Source organism: Lagenorhynchus albirostris, chromosome 8 (assembly GCF_949774975.1).
Source record: "Lagenorhynchus albirostris chromosome 8, mLagAlb1.1, whole genome shotgun sequence".
In the NCBI taxonomy this organism is placed as follows: domain Eukaryota; kingdom Metazoa; phylum Chordata; class Mammalia; order Artiodactyla; family Delphinidae; genus Lagenorhynchus; species Lagenorhynchus albirostris.
The window spans coordinates 41,058,150-41,080,456 of NC_083102.1; the positions used below are offsets into that span (position 1 = coordinate 41,058,150).

At 51.8% G+C, this 22,307-nt stretch overlaps 1 protein-coding gene across 4 annotated transcripts in view; it reads right to left on the reverse strand.

The window, feature by feature from the left end:
* Window positions 1-344: 344 nt before the first annotated feature.
* EEPD1 (endonuclease/exonuclease/phosphatase family domain containing 1) overlaps window positions 345-22,307 on the reverse strand; it is a 146,150-nt gene continuing 124,187 nt past the window's right edge. For 3 of the 4 annotated variants that reach the window (XM_060156853.1, XM_060156851.1, XM_060156852.1), the window contains exons 4-8: window positions 13,331-13,441; window positions 9,799-9,933; window positions 7,490-7,628; window positions 2,958-3,152; window positions 345-1,050 (exon numbers count right to left, since the gene is read on the reverse strand). In XM_060156853.1, coding sequence (XP_060012836.1) covers window positions 851-1,050; window positions 2,958-3,152; window positions 7,490-7,628; window positions 9,799-9,933; window positions 13,331-13,441 — 780 coding nt within the window. In that variant the 3' untranslated portion in view covers window positions 345-850. Of the gene's footprint in view, window positions 1,051-2,957; window positions 3,153-4,837; window positions 4,972-7,489; window positions 7,629-9,798; window positions 9,934-13,330; window positions 13,442-22,307 lie in introns of those variants that run through there. The other variant, XM_060156854.1, reaches the window with a different exon arrangement.

The following is a 22,307-nucleotide window of genomic DNA, read 5'->3' on the forward strand; positions in this document are numbered from 1 at the left end:
GGAAAGGAGATCGCTCTGATGGAACGCTCGTCCAGCACAAGGGAACCCACGGTGTCTGGAGGCACAAATGGTCCTTCAGAGTAACAGACGGTCCGGCAAAGGGCTCAGAGGGTGAAGCATGGGATGGGAGGGAGGAGACGATCTAAAGATGCTACAGAGGTCTCGGGGGGTCAATGAGGGTGTGACGGGTGCGTCTGCATGATCTCAAGGTGGGGATGTAAAAGGAGCTCCCGGGGTTCACCATGTTCAGGGCCCTGCAGGCCACAGCCCCCCCAGAGGCGTCAGAAGGGGGCACAAAACACACACAGCAGGGGACCCACCCCCAGGCTCTCGCTGAGGCCAGGCAGGTTCATCTCTGTTTATTTTTTCAAAACAAAACTAAAAATCATCACTCAAAACATTTGAGGAGAGTGCTCAATTTAAAAGCTTCATGGAATTTGCAGCCAGCACATCGCAGACTGGTGGTCAGAAACGGGAGCTCCCGGCGTCGCCCGGGCAGGTCTCCGTCTCTGCCTGCAGCCTCCACTGCTGTTCCCTTCGAGCTGAGGTCCAAGCAGCGCAGTGGCCAGCCCAGGGCAGCGGCTGAGGTTGGCAGCATCCGCAGGTCAGAGGCTTTCCAGTTCTCCACGGGCTTCTGATTTGACCATCCAGCACCTTGAGGGCCCGACGTGCTCCCTCCCCCATGAGAGTCCAAAAGCATCCGCAAGGAAGGCAGGCGGGTCAAGGCCCGGGCGCTGGCGCTGTCAGAACGAGGACGAAAGGGCAGGCAGTTCGGGATCTGCATCTTCACCAGGAAGGGCAAACTCGTCTCGCCTCCGGGGTCAGGGGGTGGAAAACTGATTTGCTGTCATCATCGCTCGTGCTTAATGTTGGCTTCACTTCGCTCCAGGGTGACCCCGTTGCCATTCCGAGGGCCTTCCTTCCTGTTCCAGTCCTTCTCCGTGTAAAACTCGCCGAGCACGGGGCAGTGTTCAGAAGCCACTCCGCCCCAGGACCAGTTATCTGGAATCCAAGGGTTCGTGAGGCCTTCTCTCAGTACAGCCCAGTGGCCTGGAGGCAGAGGGAAGACAGACCCAGAAATCAGGATGGGGGACAGGGTGGAGGTCACAGGCTGGCGGTTGGAGGCAAGCCTGACAAGACCCCTCAAGTCAGCCGGCTTGTCTGTGCAAACGAGCTGCTTCAGCCCATTGGATGTGCCAGACAAGTGAGGGTTTACCGTGTAGGCCCTGAAGCTACCCCGGGTCCAGGCCTCCTGCCCAGTCACACACCCGGCGGCCTACGTGTGGGGGCCGCCGCCTCACTATGCACCACTTCTAATCTGACCGGCAAGGCTAAGTGTTTGACACAGGGACACATGCCCTGCAAAGATGTCTAAAGCGAAGTGAAGGTCCTATTTCACAAAGCAAAGACACTGGGGCAGGGGGGCGGGGGCGTGGGGAGGAAGTTCTACAAAAAGAGCAAAGAAGAGAAAGTTACAGAAGTTTATGAGAAAGTAAAGGTATCTTTAAAGTCAAGATTTAGAAATACATGAAGCAGGAGGTACGTTTAAGAAACAATGAGGGCTTCCCTGGTGGCGCAGTGGTTGAGAGTCCGCCTGCCGATGCGGGGGACACGGGTTCGTGCCCCGGTCCGGGAAGATCCCACGTGCCGCGGAGCGGCTGGGCCCGTGAGCCATGGCCGCTGAGCCTGCGCGTCCGGAGCCTGTGCTCCGCAACGGGAGAGGCCACAGCAGTGAGAGGCCCGCGTATCGCAAAAGAAAAAAAAAAAGAAAAAGAAAGAAACAATGAAATAGTCACAAAAGCAAGGACAGAGCAATTAGAAGCACTGGCACGGCCCTCAGTGAGGACTGTCGCGGATAATTAAGTGCATCCAGACCCGGGCTCTGGCGTGAGCTGTGCCTGCCCAGGTGACAGTTCCGTGATGGTGGCAACTCCTCCCTGCACCTCGGTTTCTACAACTTAAGAGCAGGGGATAGATGAGACGATCTCTACCTTCCTCCCGGCCCCACGCTCTCGGGCGCTCCAGTTCCCTTGGTGACAGCACTGCCCTCCCACCGGGCCCCATGGCAGCCTGCCAATGGCCTTGGTCTGGCCAGCAGTGCGTTTCTGCAAATTGCACCTTGCCTAGTTTGATGGCCGCCACTCCCTCTGAGACCCACTTTCTTCGCCCTTTGGATTCTCCCATGACACCGTCCAACAGGAAATTCTAGTCCTGAGGATCTAAGTCTTGGCTGCACGCTGGGGTCTCACAGCGGGACCTCAGCGTTGGCACCTAAAGACTTTTTTAATGTCTCACTGAAGTATAATCTGCATCCACTGGTGCTTAGCAAAGCTTCCAGGTAGAACTGAGAACCACCGTTCTTGTCCTTCACCAAAAGACCTGCTGCTTCCATATTTCTGCTTATGACTGTTTCATGACCCAAAGTCTGTTCAGCAAGTGACTGGTTTGGGGAGGAGTGCTTTTCAGTGCTGAGATTACCCACCACACCCTGGTCCTGGTGGAGTCCTGTCTAAAGAACTTTCCCATCCTATCGTGATGCCAGGTGACATGTCAGCTCACCTCCAACTGCTGCTCCTCAGGCCACAACACAGCGCCTGAACGTGACAGGGCTTGAGGAGTGTTTGCGGAAGGGGCTAAGTGTCCTTAAAATTAGCCTAAGGTATCAGCTCATCTTGGAATTGGGGGATGCCGCCAGTCTGGAACCAGGTTTGCCCAAGACACACTTGCTTTGGCCCTGCTGCAGATCAGTGAATGCCTTTTATTATTTTTCACACCCCCTTCACTCTTAAAAGTGGCTCTGTTTGAATGATAATTATACAGCCACCTGAGCAATAACCTGATAAATGCCCACAGAGGAGGGAAGGTCACTCCTGGCTCTTGCTGAAACCAGATAATCCAGAACTGTCAACTCAGACAGGCGATCCTCACTCTGTTTCCAAACAGCACTTGGGCTTTACCTGTGAAAACCTTCTTTAAGCTTTTACTGATCCAGATGTTGTCCAGAGTCTTCGAGCCTTGAGGATTCTTGGTGCTGATGTTGGTAAAGGTGTGTGCGGGGACCAGGTGGTGGAATTTTTCTTTCCTCAAGATATCATAGTCACTGCTGTCTGGCCCCTGGCCGAAATCTCCTAAAACTATCACCTCTTTTTCGCCTGGAAGTGGAAGAAAGAAATTCAGGAATGTAAGAGGTGGTGGGAAGTCAACACAACACGGACCACAACTCATTTAAGTAGGATCATGACTCTCTGAATTGACCCTCCAGGGTTAGGACTGTGGCGTGGTTCTTATTCTCCCAATTTGTCCAAATTCCTTGTCCAACAAACACCACCCCCCCAAACTTTAGGAGTAGGTTAGTGACACATTTGGAAATGGGGGGCAATGTGATAAGAGAGATCACCTCTGTTCCGGATCATGGGTTCCAAATCTTACAGCACAGAAAGCCCTGAGGGTCTTCCCCAGATATTTAACAAAAGCTCAACAAACATTTATTGAGCACAGAGGGAAGACCAGGTGAAGACACAGGGAGAGGACGGCCATCTACAAGCCAAGGAGAAGCCTCAGGAGAAACCAACCCTGCCAGCACCTTGATCATGGACTTTCCAGCCTCCAGAACTGTGAGAAAATAAATGTCTGTTGTTTATGCCACCCAGCCTGTGGTATTTTGTTAGGGCAGCCCTAGCACACTAATACAGGGCCAAAGTGGAAAGCTTTTATCTTTCAGTATTTTCAACATTTCTCTCATAGTTTGATTTACTAGAGTAAGTGGGATAGTTATGAAGTATTTTCCAAAGTGAGGAGACACTCAGAAAGGACAGTGGGCCCCAGCTAGGCTCCCTGGGATTCCCATCCACTGCCTCACTGTCACTTCCTGTCTCGAGATTCCCTTCCGGGGAGCCACGTTGTCATAGGGAGTGGCATTTCTGTTGCACCTTGTAAGGAAAGCTTTAAGCAAAGCAATTAATAAACTAGGGCCAAAGGCATCCGAGACACTCAGCAAAATCTTCCTGGACACGAATTATGTTGCAATAATAATGGCTAAAGAAATCTAAAGTGAAACAACACAAGCCACCAGCAGAGGGCACTCGCGCACCGCACATGACGCCCTCCTCCAGGGGACGTGACGGACAGCAGAGGACGGGAGCAAGGCCTTCTTGCTACCTTTGTGTGACCAACAGAGAGGTAACCGTAGCCCTCAAGCGAGATTGTAACAACCTTGGCACCCAAAGCAGGGCGAGCCCAACCAAGCTGTCTTGAGAAATCGGTGCCAACTTCCAACAGGAAAGCCAACTTGAGAATAATACAAGTAACAACGCATACGTGGCCAGTGTTAATGACCCTCACCGTGCGCCGGGCCCTCTTGCAGGTAAGAAGCTGAGGCTCTGCGAGGTGGAAGGGCTTGCCCAAAGTCACCGAGCTAGCCCGCAAATCCAGGGCTCTTTACAAAGAGCTAGGATGGAAAAGCCCCACACATCTGGAACAGAGCCTGCTGCCTGGCGGACGAGCGATCAACACGCAGGAGAGAAATGGTGGACGAAGCACGAAGAAAACCGCAGAATTAAGGTGCCGTGTATTTTTGAAAAGGAACGAAGAGAAAGATGCTACCTTTATTGACTATCAAGGAAAACTGAAGTTAGGAAAGGCTGAGGCAGAAGGTTCTCCATATCATGAGAGAGGTTTTCATTGGGGTGCAGACCTGAAAAATTCGGGCCAAAAAAAGACAACTCTGAAACCAGGAGAGATGCTGGTGTCCTGGGTCAATAAACCCAGCTCCGTGTAACTTCAGGAATGAAAATAACGGCTCTTTTTGAACTGACAGGTCCCGTTTCTTACAACTCACCTTCTTTTGGTTAAAGTGGTTTGGTAATGACATCGAGACAGTCCTTGCCTCTAAGACTCCACAGATGTGCAGGCGCCTGATCTCTCCCAGGGAGCTGTGCGCCAGGGTGGGCTCTTGAGTCATTCTCTTAGTTTCCAGGAGTGAAGGGAGAATGCCCGGGGCTGACTTCCTCAGAGACCCTAGATTTACAAAATGCCAGCGACAATAGCAGGAGCCAGTCCCCAGCGGAAGAAGGTCTTACCCAGATGTCAAGCATGACTTTGCCCTGTTTCACTCTTGCTGAGTTCACAGAACAGGCCCCGTGGGGTCTGAAAGAAGAAACTTCCATCTGAGGATGGGCACTCCACCCCCAGCCCCTGCTGACTCCAACCTGAGTACCAGACAAAGGCAGAAAGGCCCAGAGTTTGCTAATCAAATCGGCTCTGCTTACTCTGATAGAAAGAAGCCTGTGGAATAAAGGCTTAGTCTCTGTTTTAGCTGAGCCACCTCTGCTCATCGATTTACCCTTGTTGCCCCTTGGGCAGGCTGCAGCACTTCCTGAATCCTCGGCTCTGCCGTGTTAACAGCAAACTGGATGTTAGCTACAAGCAGGGGGACGTGGGGACATAAGTCACTGTCCTTACATGGGCATGTCAAGGCCTAGCCAGGCTGTGGGTCATCAGTCCCCTGGCAACTTGGAACAATACCCTGCCCAGGTTTTCTGACAAAAACCTGCTCCCTGCCCGGATATCAGAAAAAACAGTGAGGGCCTAAGGTTATCAGAGAAGTTAGGAACTGGCATGTTGCCTTTCTGCTTCCGTGTAAAGGAAAAGCTTGAGATCAAGAACAATAGAAACGTCCACAGATTTAAAAGCTATCAAGTCATCCTTTTTAATAGGTTAGAAAGTAGCTGTAGAGGAAAAGCTTGAGATCAAGAACAATAGAAATGTCCACAGATTTAAAAGCTATCAAGTCATCCTTTTTAATAGGTTAGAAAGTAGCGGTAGGTGAACAATTTCCCACATAGCTGCTCCTTGGATGAAGTATCTCAACTTAAACATCTTTCCGACTTTTTTTTAGCCCAAAGACTCATAATTTAAGGAGAATGCTGGTCACAGCACAACCTGGTTCGAGATGTAAGCTGCCTATCAGTGTTATCAGTGTTCATAACAGCATTATTTACAACAGCCAAAAGATGGAAAGAGCCCAAGTGTCCACTGACCGACGAATGGAATAGTCTTTGGCCCTAAAAAGAATTCTGACATATACTACGAGCCATGAAGACATAATGTCAGTGAAATAAACCAGCCGTAAAAGGACAAATATTGTAAGATTCCACTGACAAGAGATACCTAGAGCGGTCAGGCTCATAGAAAACAGAAGGTAGAAAGGTGGCTGTCAGGGTCTGGGAGGAAAGGGAGAATGGGGAGTTCGTGTTTAATGGGTACAGAGCTTCATTTCGGGAAGATAAAAAAAGTTCTACAGATGGATGGTGGTGATGGTTATAAAACAATGTCAAGGTACTTAATACCAGTGACTCGTCCACTTAAAAACGGTGAAGATGGTAAATTGCATGTTACGTATATTTTACCATGATAAAAATCTTTTCAAACTGTAAATGTGTAGTTTGACTGAGTTATTTTTGTAGCCAAATCTTCAAAAATCACCTTTTGGGGGGCACCAGTTCAACAAGGGAAAACAAGGCTTAGCGACTGAGGGAATATTGGTCAAGACTCTAGAATATGGGAGAGAACTGCAGGCCTCCAGCTGTGAACCCTCACCTGGAGAAACGCAGTGCTCTGAAAAGCCAAGCCCGACGGAGCACATCCCAGTCTTTACAGCCGTGTCAACTTTTCCTTCTGGGAAACCGCGCACAGAAAACCTTCTGTGTTACTGGGACAGGAGCCTGGAAAGCAGAGTGCCCCACCTTTCTTCTGAAGTTCTGTTCTTTTCAATGTTCTCTTAATCCCCCTGGCATATTTGTGAGTCAACTCATGTCCGCTGAGCCCCTGCTATGTGCTGGGTCCTCCCTCAGACGGTTACCACGCCCCTGGGCGCTCTGTGAGGTTAGCACTGTCAGCCCCCATCAGATGGGGCTTGAAGGGTGGTGACTTGCCGGATGTCCTACAGCTGTCCTACAGCTGAAAGAGCTAAGATTAAAATCCAGCTTTTCTGTCGGCTTCAGGGCTCCTTTGACAAGGTCGGCATCCCACCAGAGAGAAAAATTCAACTTACGGCTCGTCAGGACTTTCCCACTCCCCTTGTCACCAACTGTCTTTCACAAGAAGAGCAGGTGCAGATCTGCAGGAAGGACCACCACAGGGGCACACCCGGGGCAGCGGAGCCCACGATGGGTGTCACGGGGGAGGGTACCATCACTTAGATTTTTCCCTCCTAATCCTTTCCATCAAAGAGAGGCTGGAGAGCCACAAAACCAACACCGTGGAACCCGCACGCTAGACCCACAGAGACAAAGCTGTCAGCATGCCCGGGGCAGCTGGGCTCCCCGGGATGCAGGCGGTGTGGTGGTTTCCCATGCATTACTCAGCATGCATCGCCACCTATAGGACGGCCAGCCTAAGGGAGGGTAGAGATGCTCCGAAGAGGTGACCCCCGCCTGCCCTGCAGAAGTGGGGGCTGCTGGCCCAGCCGCAGAGAAAGACGGTTTCCTACCTTTCAGGGTTTCCTGCAAGGTCTGCACGAAGCTAGCCCAGCAGTGGCTGTCACTGTGACTCTTGCTGGGGTTCTCACCCCCTGGGAGGGTCAGGGCTGCCAGGTGAAGGTTCACCAGGGTCAAGTCATGACTTCCCACCTGGGCAACAGGAAACAAATCATCAGGGACAGGCGGAGATGTTCTTCCTGCCTGTACCCGTTACCTCCGCCCCATGAATAGCTTCCTGCACGACACCGACAATGGGAAACGCACACAAGGCCAGCACCCCCTGGAGAGAAGGCAAGGCGGTCACCGGAAGAGTCCTCTGAGGCCCCTGCAGGACCGAGACCTGTCTTGTCCTATCGGTGTACCCCTTACATTTCACCCCCTACTCCTCCTTAGGGCCAGGAAAATTGGGCACATTTAGAAATGTCCAATTTTTGTAGCTTTTTTCCTTCTGAGCAGCTATGAGAGAGGAAGAGGCAGCTCTAGCAGCTGGTTAGCAGCTTCGTTAACAAAGACCTGGGGCTCTTCCCCACGGGGCCAGCCCGCCACCCCCTGCCAGGACCCGCTGACGGGCCCTACCGCCTTCCCCCCTCCCCCTCCCCATGTGTTCTCTTCCCTCCAGAGACCACTGCGCCCTGAGGTTTACTTTCACCTGATTTCAAACATGTGAAGAACGAAAGCTGCCTGAACCCTGGCGGCACACAGGCTATGCCCATCCTGTGTCCCCAGGGCAGGTGAGGAAGCGCAAAGTCGGGGTCGGTCTCCCAAGCCCTGCAGCACTGCTCAGCTGCTCTGGGTTTGGCAACCCCGCCCTTCTGTTTGTCATGGCAACAAACACCAAACCCTACCAGGAAGTGGAGGTGCAGAGGGAGCCCCTGGGAAGTGGAGGCTACCAGTTTCGTTTTACAGATGTGACCCCAGTTTGCCAAGGCCAGTGCCCAGCCGGGAGAGCTCCCGCTGCAGCTGTGGCTCTGACCCCGGGGGAACCACCGTAAGGCCGTGGGCGGGGAAAACCTGCCTGGAGAGAGAAGCCACATCTCTGTCCCTACAACTTGCCTGGCCTAGGACGAGACACAAAGTAGAGGAGGCTACGTGCCTGTCTAGGGGATCGCTTCATTTAGAGGATCTGGGCCAGTAATTTGTGATCTGAAAGCATTTCTCTTTGGCCGTTAAAAACAGCCTGCCCCCTAGAGACACTGGCTGGTTCTGCCTGTTGCCTTGCTTGGCCAAAGCCAGTACAGTCACTTTACATAGAAAAGGGACCCAGGGAAGAGGTGATACCTAGCTGATTTATGCATCAGTACCATAAGCACAACACGCAGACACCCCCGGGCGTGTGTGTGCACACGGAACGCCAGCATCTCTGCAAGCACGGGTGCGAGGCGGGATGAGCTTGGGCTAGACCTCAACCAGAGTCACCACAGCCCCCAGCATATGGGCTGCCCCAGCCCCGTGCCACCAGGGAGGGACCGTGCTGAGGTCTGTGGCAACTCTCAGGCTCCAGAACTGCTCTGGAGCATAGAGAACCCAGACACCCTGCAGGCGGCTTGCTGGGGACCACTCCTGCCTGACCCTGTCACTTCACGGGGTTAAGGCCAGCTGCTGACTTGGTGATCTGTTTGGGCTGCTGCGTTCTCCTCCTTCCTGCTGCCCAGCTTCTGACTGTTTGCTGTGCCTTAATACTTCCCAGAGGCGTCCAGGGCAACCGAAGAGGCAGCTCAGTCTGCTTGCTGCTCCCGGCTCTGGTGAGACAGGGCTCATCTGGAGGTGTCAGTTACAGGGCTGCCCTCACCCCACCGCCCAGAAGCTTCTTCTGAGCTCCTTCCAAACCCAAATGACCTCTCGAGGGTCCCCCCTCTCCCTGGTAAGAGAAGGGGGGTCCTCAGAGCAGTTCTGCTGCCCTCTAATCCAACAATTCCCAAAGGCCCAGCATCCTTAACCAGCGCAGGGAGAATGGAAGAAGCACTGGAGGTGCTTTTGAAAACCGGACATTCTGTGTGTCTGGGGCAGGGTACAGGAAACGCTGATTTTAAGAAAATCTCTCCAGGTGATTCTGCTGTTTATCAGGTTTGAAAGGCAACCACCTGATCTCCTTCCTGCCCAGATGTCAAAGTTACCAGAGCTAGAGTCCCCCCAGATCCCTTTCATTCCTGCTCTGGACAAGTTCCCAGCCAAGGGAACCCCAAGAGTGCATGCTGACCCAGCCCTGAGAGAGAAGAAAACCAAAGCATAAAGATGAGCTTCTCTGGCTCCCAGTTCAAAAGGGGACTTTTTTTCCTTTTTAGAAGGAGTGGCCCTTCACGGCAACATGAGCAAGCGGTACCTTGAACCTCACGAGGTACGGGCTGGGGCCTGTGGGCTTCCCGTGCCCATTGCCAGGCGAGCTCTCCTGCCAGGTGGCATCTCTCAGTTCCACCCCAGCCGCGGTGTCCCACAGGAACCCTGCAAACCCACCGCCCTGCGGGAGAAGATGAGGCGTTAGTGTGCAGAGGGGTCTGTCTGGTGGTGGGGCTCAGCCCGGAGCTGGGGAAGCGGCAGGTGAGGCCAGGAGGAGACGAGGGGGGAAGCAGCAGGCTCTACACCAGGTCCTGGGGTTACCTGCCCAAGGCCTGTTTCTGAGACAAAAGCACATCTAAAAGCCACGGCATGTTCCTCCCTGTTCCCCCGCCAAATTTCCCGGACAGGCAATTTCAGAGAGTTGCACATACAGCCGGGGTGCCGGGGCTCTACTTTTGGGGGGATTGGGTGCAGCCCAGACTAGGCATGGAGTTATCTTTTTTTTTTTTTTGCGGTACGCGGGCCTCTCACTGTTATGGCCTCTCCCGTTGCGGAGCACAGGCTCCGGACGCGCAGGCTCAGCGGCCACGGCTCACGGACCCAGCCGCTCCGCGGCATGTGGGATCTTCCCGGACCGGGGCACGAACCCGTGTCCCCTGCATCGGCAGGCGGACTCTCAACCACTGCGCCACCAGGGAAGTCCCCCGGAGTTATCTTTTTAATCATCTCCTCCCATGAGGTAGCCACTCACACGCCCATCTGTCAGATGAAGACTCAGCTGCTCAGAGAGGTTAAGTAACTCCCCCGAAACCCCACAGCTGGTAAATGGCAATGCTGAGGGTCAAATTTAAGACTCCAAGGGGTGGTTTTGCTTACTGATTAGTTGCTGTTGATAACAACTGGGGCCTGGCACCTAGCAGAAGCTCAATAAATATTTGCTGGATGAAGAGACGTCAGGGCTACCAGTCCCAGTGGTTTAGAACTGGTCAAAGGCCCTCCTCAGGCTTGCGGGGCTGCACACAGGGGTGTGAAGCCCCGGTGCAGGGCACTGAGAAGGCCGGTGAGTGGGGCGGATGGATGGGGGTGGTGTCGGCAGGGTCAAGGGCTTGGGGCTAAATAAACCCCTGCACCTCTGGCCATCAGAGGGGCCGCTCTGAACCTGCCTGCTTCATGCTGCTGTCACCAGGTGGCTTGTGGAAAGAGAAAAGACCCCCCTGCCCCGATCCCAGCTGCTGGAGGCTCTGCTGCCCGGGTGGGATCAGCAGTGTCATCCGAGGGGCCGGCGATGCTCTTGCGAAAGAAGTGACTTTGCACATCCTGAGTGGCCTCTGCTGAGTCCCCAAGTTCAGCTCAGGTCCCAGCCACACGTGTGCTGAAGAGGGGGGAAGGAAGGAACAGTGTCCTGTGTGCCGTGCATTTTCTATTTTTAAATGACTGACTTGCCCACCCCGGTGAACGAGTGCTAGTTTAAGAGTGAGAAGACCTGGGTCTCATCCCCTCGAATCACTCAGCCCTGGGACCTCGGGGGAGCCACTCTGGTTTTCTAAACCTGTTTCCTCAGGCGTAAAGTGAGGGAAATGCATTTGCCCTGTGGGCTTCAGGGGGCTGTCCCCCCATTTACTGTTTCCCAAGCAGTGGTGTCAGAGTAACCTCCCTAAAGTACTGCTCACGTCCCCTCTGCTTAAAATCCTTCAGTGGCTCCGCGGCCCACTGCCCTCTGGGCCCCCCGGGTGGGCCCCTCCCTGCTCAGTGCTGCCTTTCATGCCTGTTCACCTATGTTCCCAGCAAGCCTGGGCCTTTCTGGCCTCACAAGGCTGTGCAGGCTGCGCTTTCCACTGCTGGTTCCTTATACCCTCGGCAACAACTGGCTAAACTGGACCAGCTGCAGCCTGCGACGGGTACCAGCTCCCACTACATCTGCCTGCCGCCTCGTGTGTACCCCGCCAGGCGCTGGCTTATGTCTGTCAATCAAGCATTCAGTGCACATTATCTTGTAAAATCCTAGAGCCACCCTGTGAGTTGAGGGAGGGGCTGCTGCTCCCATTTTACAGATGAAGGAATTGAGACTGAGAGATCTGAGTGGCAGGCACACGCTGTTCTCCAATGGCCTTGACACCTGACCTGGAGTAGGGTTACCTGGCCTGTCCCTCCAAGAGCCTCCGTCAGGCTCAGTCAAGCCCCTGGGCAGGGCTGGGTCACTGGGTCTATTTTTCTCACCGTGAATGTCTGGCATATAACATAGTGCCTGGCACATAGTAACCTTTTCAACGATTTGCTGAACAGATGAAAAAAGAGTGTTAAATGGACCGTAAGAGCCCTGTGAACCTACATATTTGTGTAAAGTGCTATTAAAAAAAGGTGGGCTTCCCTGGTGGCGCAGTGGTTGAGAGTCCGCCTGCCGATGCAGGGGACGTGGGTTCGTGCCCCGGTCCGGGAAGATCCCACATGCCGCGGTGCGGCTGAGCCCGTGAGCCATGGCCGCTGAGCCTGCACGTCCGGAGCCTGTGCTCCGCAATGGGAGAGGCCACAACAGTGAGAGGCCCGCGTACCGCAAAAAAAAAAAAAAAAGCAAGGTGGTATCAGAACTATTTCTACATGGGCTGAGAAGGGACGGCTATGAGCTGGAGTGGTAAAGACCAGATACCTTCCAATTTGGCTGCATTTCCAGCCTCCTTGTGAATGTACGCTGGCTGTTACCTGCAGGAACCACTTACACCCCAAAACCCAGAGAAGTAAGATTTACATCACACTTTAAAGTAGTAGCTAAAAAGAGAGCTTATTGTCAAGAAGTGACTGGATAGTTTTAATCCAGTAAACATTTATAAGTTAAAAGCCCCAAATCTCAAATATCACTCAGATGAGTATAATTTATATGTGTTTATAAGCATATTAGGTATCCTAGAGATAAAAAATATAACATCTGCATTTATGGGAAAATTATGTAATGATATAATCCACTCATAATTAAGTATCAGGAGTCTTTTTTTTTAAATCTAAAACTCCACTGATATTGAATATTTCCAGTGAGTAAAAACTGCTCTTGAATATCATAGGTAGGAGTGAAAATGTATACATTACAGAGATTTACCCAAACCCATATGGGCAATACTAATGAAAGAAAATTCAGAATTAAAATCTGCTGAAATCTTCCACAGAGCATTTCCATACGCACAATTCCTACCACTGAAAGCAAACACTTCACGTATGAATTAAGTGAATCTGAAGTTTTCAGTCAATGAACAATGGGCTCTCCACAAACTTGGCAGAAGCTAGAACTGTGGAGGAGGGATTAGGAGCACAAAGGACAGAAATGCCCCATTTGCTGCCTTGGCTCCAGACAGGATTTCTCCTTTCCTCCCAACACCCAAACTCCCATTTCCGAATGGGCGGCAGTGCATTCCTGATCCAAACAGGAAAGGAGAACCAGGGCATTTTGAAACAAATGGCCCAGAGCTAAAAAATGGGCAGAAATACAAAATTACATCAACGATGTTGGCAAAGGAAAATAATTTTAAATGTCTGTGATCAGGGGAAAAGAAAATGGAAAGGAAAGCCCAGTTCTGCAGATGAGGGCGTACCTTCTGGAGCTGAGTCGTGGGCTTCTCCGAAACAACGGCCTTCCAGCATCCTCGGGGCCCCTTCCACTTGCGGATGTTGGGCAGGATTGGCTGGTTTAGCTCCGTACAGAACTGTAAAGACAGAGCACTAGTCAGTATGTGTTCCCGCCTAAAGCCGTTCCCGCTGCAGGCGGCCCGAGGAGCCAGAAAATGTGTGATCCTGACTCATCCGCCTGATTCAGACACTTGTCAGACTTCAGCCCTGTGTTCTCAGAAACCGGGGTTTGCGAAGACCTGGATGGCAAAACAAGTGCCACAAATTAAAAAGCAAACTGTCTACCCGTGAAATACATAATTATCACTGGGGGACTCAGCTCACAGCAATCGATTCTCTTTGTAGCATTTTACCACAAATAGTTCAAAACAAGTTGTCAGAATCCTTTTAATCCCTGTAAAACCAGTGGTTAAGGTCCCAGAAGGCTCTAGATAGGTATCAAATGAAGAGGAAAAAAGATGAATACATGGTGTCTTGTCTTCCCACCGCTTATATTAGAGGCGCAAAAACTGACCCCCAGAATGTAGTCAATAGTGAAATAACTTTGTGTGGTGACAAATGGTAACTAGACGTAATGTAATGGTTGTTTCATAAGGTATAAACATGTCAAATCACTATGTTGTATATCTGAGACTAATATAATATTGTAAGTCAATTATACTTCAATTAAAAAAACACCAACTGGCCCCCCCCCCCACCTTCACCGTGCACCACTATATTGTTCACCTTGGTTTTCCTCTGAGAAGAAAGCCCTCCTGTCGTGGATGGTAACTACGCCCCATGTGTGTTTGTAGGGTGAGCTTCTTTTTGTTTATGTGTGTTCCACCAGTACAGTACCGTAAGGCGACTTTATCATCAAGGCAAAATAAAATTGCACAGACAAAGTAAAATGAGGAGTTGAAAAACTACGGGCTTCAGAGTGTGTGGACCGGTTCCTCTAACTCATGACTCAAACACAACCCCACCTCTTAGGGCTGGTTCTTTTGAGTCGACCCCAGAATTTGTCAGATTTGGGCTCATCTCATTTGAGATTCTCTGACAGCTGGTACTGCCCCTTCCCAGTGACACCCTCCTGTCCCTTTGCTTCAGGACCTTGGACCACCCCACTCATCTCTTTCTCTGCCCGCCCTACAAGCCAATCTCTTGGCTCCCTTCTGGAGGCATCATTGCTTTTTTTTTTTTTTTTTTCGGTACGCGGGCCTCTCACTGTTGTGGCCTCTCCCGTTGCGGAGCACAGACTCCGGACACGCAGGCTCAGCGGCCATGGCTCACGGACGCAGCCGCTCTGCGGCATGTGGGATCTTCCCGGACCGGGGCACGAACCCGTGTCCCCTGCATCGGCAGGCGGACTCTCAACAACTGCGCCACCAGGGAAGCCCCATTGCTATCTCTTTAATCAACTGCCCTGGACTAATCTCACTCAGCCCCACAGCTTCAGCTTATACCTCTATCCCAAAGGCCCCCAAATCCGTACCTGCAGCTCAGATTCCTCTCTCGAGTTTTGCATTGTATTTCAACTTCCTTTTTAACATTCTCATCTGAAGGTTTCCATAGAAGTACACACCCAGCAGGTCCCAAAGGAACATGCCGTTCCCCTCCCCCCCATGCCCATCTCAGTTCCTGGCATTTGCATCCTTCCAGCTGCTCTGCCTCTTCCCTCTCCTCCCACATGCCAGCGCTCACCAGGCCCCACCCTGCGTCACGTGTGTCTGGAGTGTCCTCTTTCTGTTCTCCAGCACCACTGTTGTGGCCCGTTTTCAGAACCCATTTTCTCTCACCTGGGTCACTGGCGTAGCTTGTAGAGGTCTCCCTGCCTCTCTGTCATTCGATCACCTACCATCCGTCCACTGGGTAACCCGTGACGTCTATGCTGACGTACCACCCCTGTGGTTCTCAAAGTGTTGTCTGGGGCCCAGGAACAACAGCATTACCTGGGAACCTGTTAGAAATTCTCTGGCCCCATCCGAGACCTACTGTATCGGCAACTCTAGGGTGAGGCCCGGCGACCTGTGTTCTCACAAGCCCTCTGATGCCCGCGAAGGTCTGAGAACCGCTGCCGCTGCCACAGCCTCCCTAAGCATCCGCCCCAGATTTAGGTGGTGCTGTGGGCACACAGCCGTCAGCTGGCAGCCCCCTCTGGGAATGCCTCAGCTGCAGACAGCTGCACTCGTGCCCTTCCTGGGAGGCTCACATCCAATGGCTGAGAGATGCCAGGGTCTAAGGGCCTGTTCTCTGCTCTCCCATTGCTCATGCTGCAAGAGGGAAGACGAGGCATAAGCAAGTACTCAGCCAGTCATTGCCATAGTGACAAGCGCTATGGAGAAAATGAGACCAGGCAAGGATGGAGCCTGCTGGGAGGGCTTCTCTAGATGGTTACTGTTCTAGGAGTCATGCTGCTTTGACAGTTATGTGTTTACGTGCCTACCTCTCCCCAGCGGTGGACACCCTAAGGGCAGGGACTGTCCCCAAGTCACCTTTATAAAACCCACCTGACACAGAGCATGGCGCCCAGTGACGCTCTGCTGGTGAACCAGGAAACTCCAAGGAAGACCACAGTCCTCAAATCCATGTATGATAAACAAAAGGAGGAATTTCTTCTTGAAGCTAATTATTTAAATAATTGCCTCAATTTTAACCTGACTTTGAGTTTGCCTGGGAAGTGTTCTCTCTGGGATTTGGTCATCAGTGACTTTTATCCATTCCTCTTTCAACACTGCCACGGACGGTGTTATTCCCGATGGGGGGCTTTTGCCTCGGATGAATCCCCATGGCCAGATGGTCCTGGCTGGTAGCCATCCTCGGGTAGGAAATGAAGCACTTGGGAAAATGCTGGTGGAATTTATCGACTCTAATTTTAGGGATCCAGCAGGAAATGCACTTCCAGAGGGTCCGATCTCCTGCCAGGCGATCATTTACGTGCTGAGCGCTCATTAGAGCCGAATCCAAGAATCATTAGAAAGGAGAGCAGCTCTCCACTGCCCATCTGGCGCCTCACTGCTCTCCACGCAGGGGGTCCCGAACCTGGCTGCTCGCTCGAATCTCTGAGGATGCCCCCTGGGAAGCTCTAGTTTTAAAAAGCCCCCGAGGTGATTAGCCAATCAGCTACATTGGAGAGCCCGGGCTTCTGGGGTCAGGCTGTGCTGGGAAGAGTGATCTGCAGGCAGCCAGAAAGCTCATCTCTCCTGACCCTCACAGGACCTTCAGACACCTGAAGACAGGTGAATCTCCCATTCACGCCCCAAACGCCAGCCCAGCTTAAACATTCCCGCTGCTGGCAATGCCACTTTGAAGGGAGGGGTCCGAACGGTGAGGAGGTGGCACAGGCTGGCACTGCTTTCCATGCACACCGCTCTCAAAGATGTGCCAATTAGCCCAAGTGTGATCATCAGTATCCCCTGGGAACCTAAAATGCTACTGGATTAGAGTCTCTGGGTGGGGCCTGGCAATCTGCATTTTAACAGCCCCTCCAGGCGACTCTGACTCAAGTTTAAAGTTGGTGTTATTAAATGAAGGAAAGACACTCTCCTCTTTCTTTGTTTTATATTTAAAAGCCTTTCCGTCACAGGTAAACTCTGGGAGACAAGGAACCATGATTCCTGAACCCTAAGGGCCGCCTGTACTTTGTACCTCTGAAGTCCCTTGGCCCACAGAATAGATGACTCCTCCCTCTACCCTCTTCTTCAGTATTTATTATGTTATTAGGGATGAGAAATAATATAAGGGACCAGGCAGAACAGTGTTTACGGCTGAAAGCATTCTACGCTCCAATCTTCATGATCAGCATTAGGTAAGGGGTAGGTATTTTCTTCTATTTCTAGGACTGAAAAAAGTACTGCCAGCTCGTTAACTTAGCTGACTGTCTGCGCTAACAGCTTGCAGCAAGCCTGAGGAGGGGGGCACCTTTAAATTCTTGCTACTCAGAGAGTGGTCCGTGGACCAGTAGCATGAACATCACCTGGGAGTCTGTTAGAAATGCAAGCTCTCAGGCCCATCTCACATCTAGCGCATCGGAATCTGCACTTTCACAGGATCCCACGGTGATTCACAAGCTCGGCAAGCTCTGAGCACCCTGCTGCAGAGCGCCTCCTCTTCTGTACACACCACCCCTATTATCCCCCCCGCCACCGACAGTCCACATCCTACCAGTTATTCGGGAGTGAGGTGCAACCCAGAAAGATTACGCGCAAACGTAAGTGAGTTTACATTCAAGATTGCACAGCTGACAGAGGTTGCCGGGGGTGGGGGGGTGGGGTGGGGTGTGTGTGTGTGTGTGTGTGTGTGTGTGTGTGTGAACTGAGGTCTGTCTTCTGACCTGCCACCTCCTGGCCAGAACAGGTGAACAGGCGGGGCCGGGCAGGCTGCAAGGGGTGTGGCCAACCGGCCTTTACCAATCCTTAGATCCCATCTCCCAAAAATTTCAAAGGAAAACAAAAGCATCCTCTGAGAGCCCTCAACCTGAACCCTGCCTTAAGCTGATTTTTGGTTTTGTTTTTGTTAAGAACGGCTGGTTCTCAACTTTTATGCCTCGCCCGCATACCAGAAGGGAGAAATGATACTCGTAAGGAAAAGTGGCTCACCAGGGCAGAAAGGGTGGAAATGGAGGGGGAAGGTGAGTGTGACTGGAAAAAAGCCTCCCAGGTAACCGTGATCTATGCAGCCCCAACAGGAGTCCTCCTACCTGCCACCGGTGTTTCTAAAGCCCCATTGTCTGCCTCCGTCAGAACTACTCCGCCTCTTATTTTCAACCGCAGATTTGCCCACCTTACTGAATCAGTATCTCTGAGGTTAGAGCCAAGGTATGCACTTCTGACAAGTTCCCCAAACAATTTTTTTTTTTTTTTTGCGGTACGCGGGCCTCTCACTGTTGTGGCCTCTCCCGTTGCGGAGCACAGGCTCCGGATGCGCAGACTCAGCGGCCATGGCTCACGGGCCCAGCCGCTCCGCGGCATGTGGGATCCTCCCAGACCGAGGCACGAACCCATGTCCCCTGCATCGGCAGGTGGACTCTCAACCACTGCGCCACCAGGGAAGCCCCCCCCAAGCAATTTTAAACCAAAGTTTTAGAAGCTTAGACAACTGTTGCTTTAGAACTCGGCCTTCGCATTTTTAACACCTGTGGTCGGGAAAGACAGCTTTTACTGTTCAAAACAAATAAATACCACTTCAGCTCTCCCACCCTGCCCAGTGGAAGCATCTGACCGAGGCCCTTTGCAGATCACCCCGTAGGATAACACATAGAGGGAGCCTGGCCACCGTACGGCAAAAAGCGTGCAACAGGTATTTACTGAATGAATGAATCAAAGGCGTGTCTCTGGGGGAATCCCACCTTATGGCTTCTCTCTCCCAGGATAAGTTACAAGAACCCCCATGGGCTGGACTTGTTTCTTGAGCTTCAGATCAAGTAGGGGTGATGTCACCATCCTTTAGCACCTGTCCCACAACCTGCTGGTCAGATGGCAGAACTTGATCGTCAAGGCCAAATCCACCCCACCCTTCACCTTGGCAATAAGGCTCCTCAAGACAGACATTTAAACTCCAATCTCCAAGTTGTCCAAGGCACCGGCATTCAGGAACGTCAGGTCCTAAAAGTCAAGATTCCTTTGGCTACACTTAGAATGTGATGCACGTCGGGTCTGCCTGGATCACTGGACTCTGTTCATCTCTGCAGTGACAAAAGGTTCCAAGGCTTGACACAACTGATTTTTGCTTGTGGACCTTTGGACTTTGTTTCTCCCTTCTACCCTTTCGCCTTCCTGAAATGAATACTCCTTAGTTCATCTGGTCCTGATTGGAAAATAACAATAGGAAAGGTGTTCCAACCTCACTCAGCGGCCTGTCAAGCTCAGCGGTCCCTTCATCTTCCGCATCCAGTTAAGGTGAAAGGAAACCTGAGGCTCTGTGTGCTGGTTATAAAGACATCCTGCTTAGTGCTGACTGCACAGTCAGCTGGAGACAGAATGTCAGAGTACGGGCAGGCGTTTCCAAAGCAAACTCCAAAGGGCTACCCTTATCCCGCTTCCTGGACGGTGGGGGGAGTTGGGGGGTAGGGAGGGTATGTTTTCACTTGGAATCCTCTGGGTCAAATTTCCGGATGAAGTTGCTTCCCTGAGTTGGCTATTTCGCTTGCTTTCCTGATTCTGGAGGTGACTTCTCTTTGAGTCTGGAGGTGACTTTTCCGCTTGTCAACCACCAATTCCCTCTGTGCACTCAGCTCTTGGAAACACGGTGTATTGTGGTGGATGGAGAGGCACAGGTGCCTTAAAAAGATAAACTTCCATCATAAAAGAAAGCAGCCCTGTATTAAGTCAGGCGAGGTCAAAAGACTCGACAGAGCAAATACCACAGACAACATTTTGTGAAATGTTAATAGTAAGCAAGGGCTCATCTTTGCCAGGACGGTCAACCACACCTATGTTATAGCCAACGTTAGAAGCCAGCACATCCCTGGGTACCTGGCAGTGATCACGTGGAGAGTGAAACCAAGGAATGGGTAGGGGCACTAAAAACGTCAACACACTCTCAGAAGAACACTGGGCAGTGCAAAAGCCCAATTACGCCTGGAGCAGTATTAATCATGTTTGGCCTTTGGGCTGTAACAAATAAGCTTATTACAAAGTTTTCCGGGCATATTTAGACTTTAAGATGTTGATATTTTGTAAGGCCATATTGCCTATGGGGCAGCAACACACTCAAGTTACTTCGCTCTTTCCTACTAAGCGCTAAGTGCCTTAACGGTTCTTAGGCGTCTTAAAGGCCCTGGTCCACCTCTCCCCAGAGCAGGGCACACACACAAAATGTACCATGGACATAGGGCAAAAGTGAAGAGTCTTTCACTCGCCTTTCTCCCCCAATCTGTATGGAAGAGAAAGAGATTGTTCTCACAGAGCCAGGATGAGGTGTAGTCACCTTTGCTCAAATGCAAACACAGGAACGTATCCCAGAGGGGAGACAGGTGCAAGGTGGGACAGAGAGCCGTGTGTTTGGGGCTTCAGGGCCGCTTTGAGCCCCTCACACAACACTGCTGCAGCACTGCTTCTAAAAGCCTTTCCCAGAGGCCCTGGGGTCCATGGAGGGAGAGAGGGAAGCCATTCCTCTGCCCCTTGGGGGCTCACTGAAAAACTATCAATTTCTAATATTGAGAGAAAGAACTGGGCTTGATTCCTTGTAGCTTTGGAAGTGTCCTCAGAGGGCCACTTTCAGGGGCTGGAAGAAGGGGAGCTTGGAGGAGCTCGGGACCCCAGGCACCCCTGGCATTTGACCTCTTTGGGTCTCTATCTCCCCATCTGTAAAGTGAAGGGATGGGAGGAGATGACTCCCCCCCGACCAAGGCTACTTCCAAGTTCCAACACAGCATGATTCCAGAACACTAGGAGGAGAGGGTAGAGGAGAGAGGGAAAGGCAGGAGGGTGGGGGGAGAGAAGTATAAAACTGGGAGAGAAAATACAGGATTCTCAGAAACATTAACACTCCTTTCTCCCTCTTTCTCTGTGATAATCGCCACATGAACTCCATAAAGAAGCTGACTGCGCCACACACAGGGCATTGGGTTAACTTTCCAAAGGCTTTCTCCCCAACGCGGAGAATGGATTCCACTCTTCCAAAAACCAGCCTCAGCTTTCCTTAACATGCCCTAAGCCCCATCTGAAGACTCCTTGCTGAAGTGCCTAAAATAAGAGCTTACTTTTAATAGGTAGCAATTCTAATAGGTTAAGTTTGGGTAAATCCAGCAATAGGAAGAAAACACAGGTGGCCAATGACCCCCGGCCAAGTTAGCTTCTGAACCCTGTGAAAGAGAGAGAGCCAGAGGCAGGAGGAAGGGCGAGGGAAGGGAGCCAGCATTTATTAAGCGGGCAATTGTCACGTATTATCACATTTGATCCTAATGACAATCCTGTGAGGCAGTTAATAATTCTCTCATGTGACACGTGAGGAAAGCAGGGCTCAGAAAGGGAACACGGCAAGGTCACCCACTGCCGGAAAGTGGGCCGGGGAGGGTTAAACCTGGGGTAGCCAACTCTACTGGTCCAACGCACTTAACTCAGGAGAGAAGGCTCAGAAAACACAAATTAAACCAACTGCCCTGTGTGACAATGTGTGTGTGTGTCCTCTGGAGCTAAAAGCTGCACCACCACCACCCTGCTAATGTCAGTTTCCTCACCTATGCACCAGGCTGCCTGGGTCCTGAGGACGCTGCTCTCCCGGGAAGGTCAACACATCAGACTACAGGCTTCCTCCTGGTAGGGGCCAGGGACCGGTGGGACACACAGCCAAGCATTTAGAGCTTTATAGGGGAGTCCTTGCCCTAAAAGCTCAGACCCCTGCTTTTCCATCCGTCCGGAGAAGCAATGGGCTTACCGCCCTTTCATCACTCTGCCCGCGAGCCCCAGCTAGGTCAGCTGTAATGAGCACACTCCTCCATAGGGACCCGAGAGGATACTGCAGGACTGTTCATCCTTGTTTAAACATTCTTATCATGCTGAGGAAGATACAAAGCAACCAAGGAGACATTCCCTCAGCCTCCACAACCAGCTAATCATCAGCTGCTTTTTCAGAGTCAAGGGAAGTAACACCCACATGCCCCCCGTCAGCGGAGCAGCTGCTGGTCCTGGTAGCTTCTCTTCCGTGCTCCCAGGAGTTACTCAGCACATGTTTCCTGAACAAGATGGTTAAACATAAGCGTGGGGGGTGGAGGGGACTTCACAAGGGCAATCAGATTCTTTTTGCAAGGGCAATTATAAAATGGAGAGTAAGAGGGAGTTGGAGTTCCATGGAGATGGAAGCCAGGCTAGGACGGGAAGGGAGAGGCATGCGGGGGGCCTGGGACCCTCCTGTGGGGATTCCACACTCCTATGCTGCCACCGTCCTTGTCACCGTCCTCATCATTCCTTGTTTCTGCTCTTCAGGGACATTTCCAAAGGTTCTTCTCTTTGGATGCTAAGACTC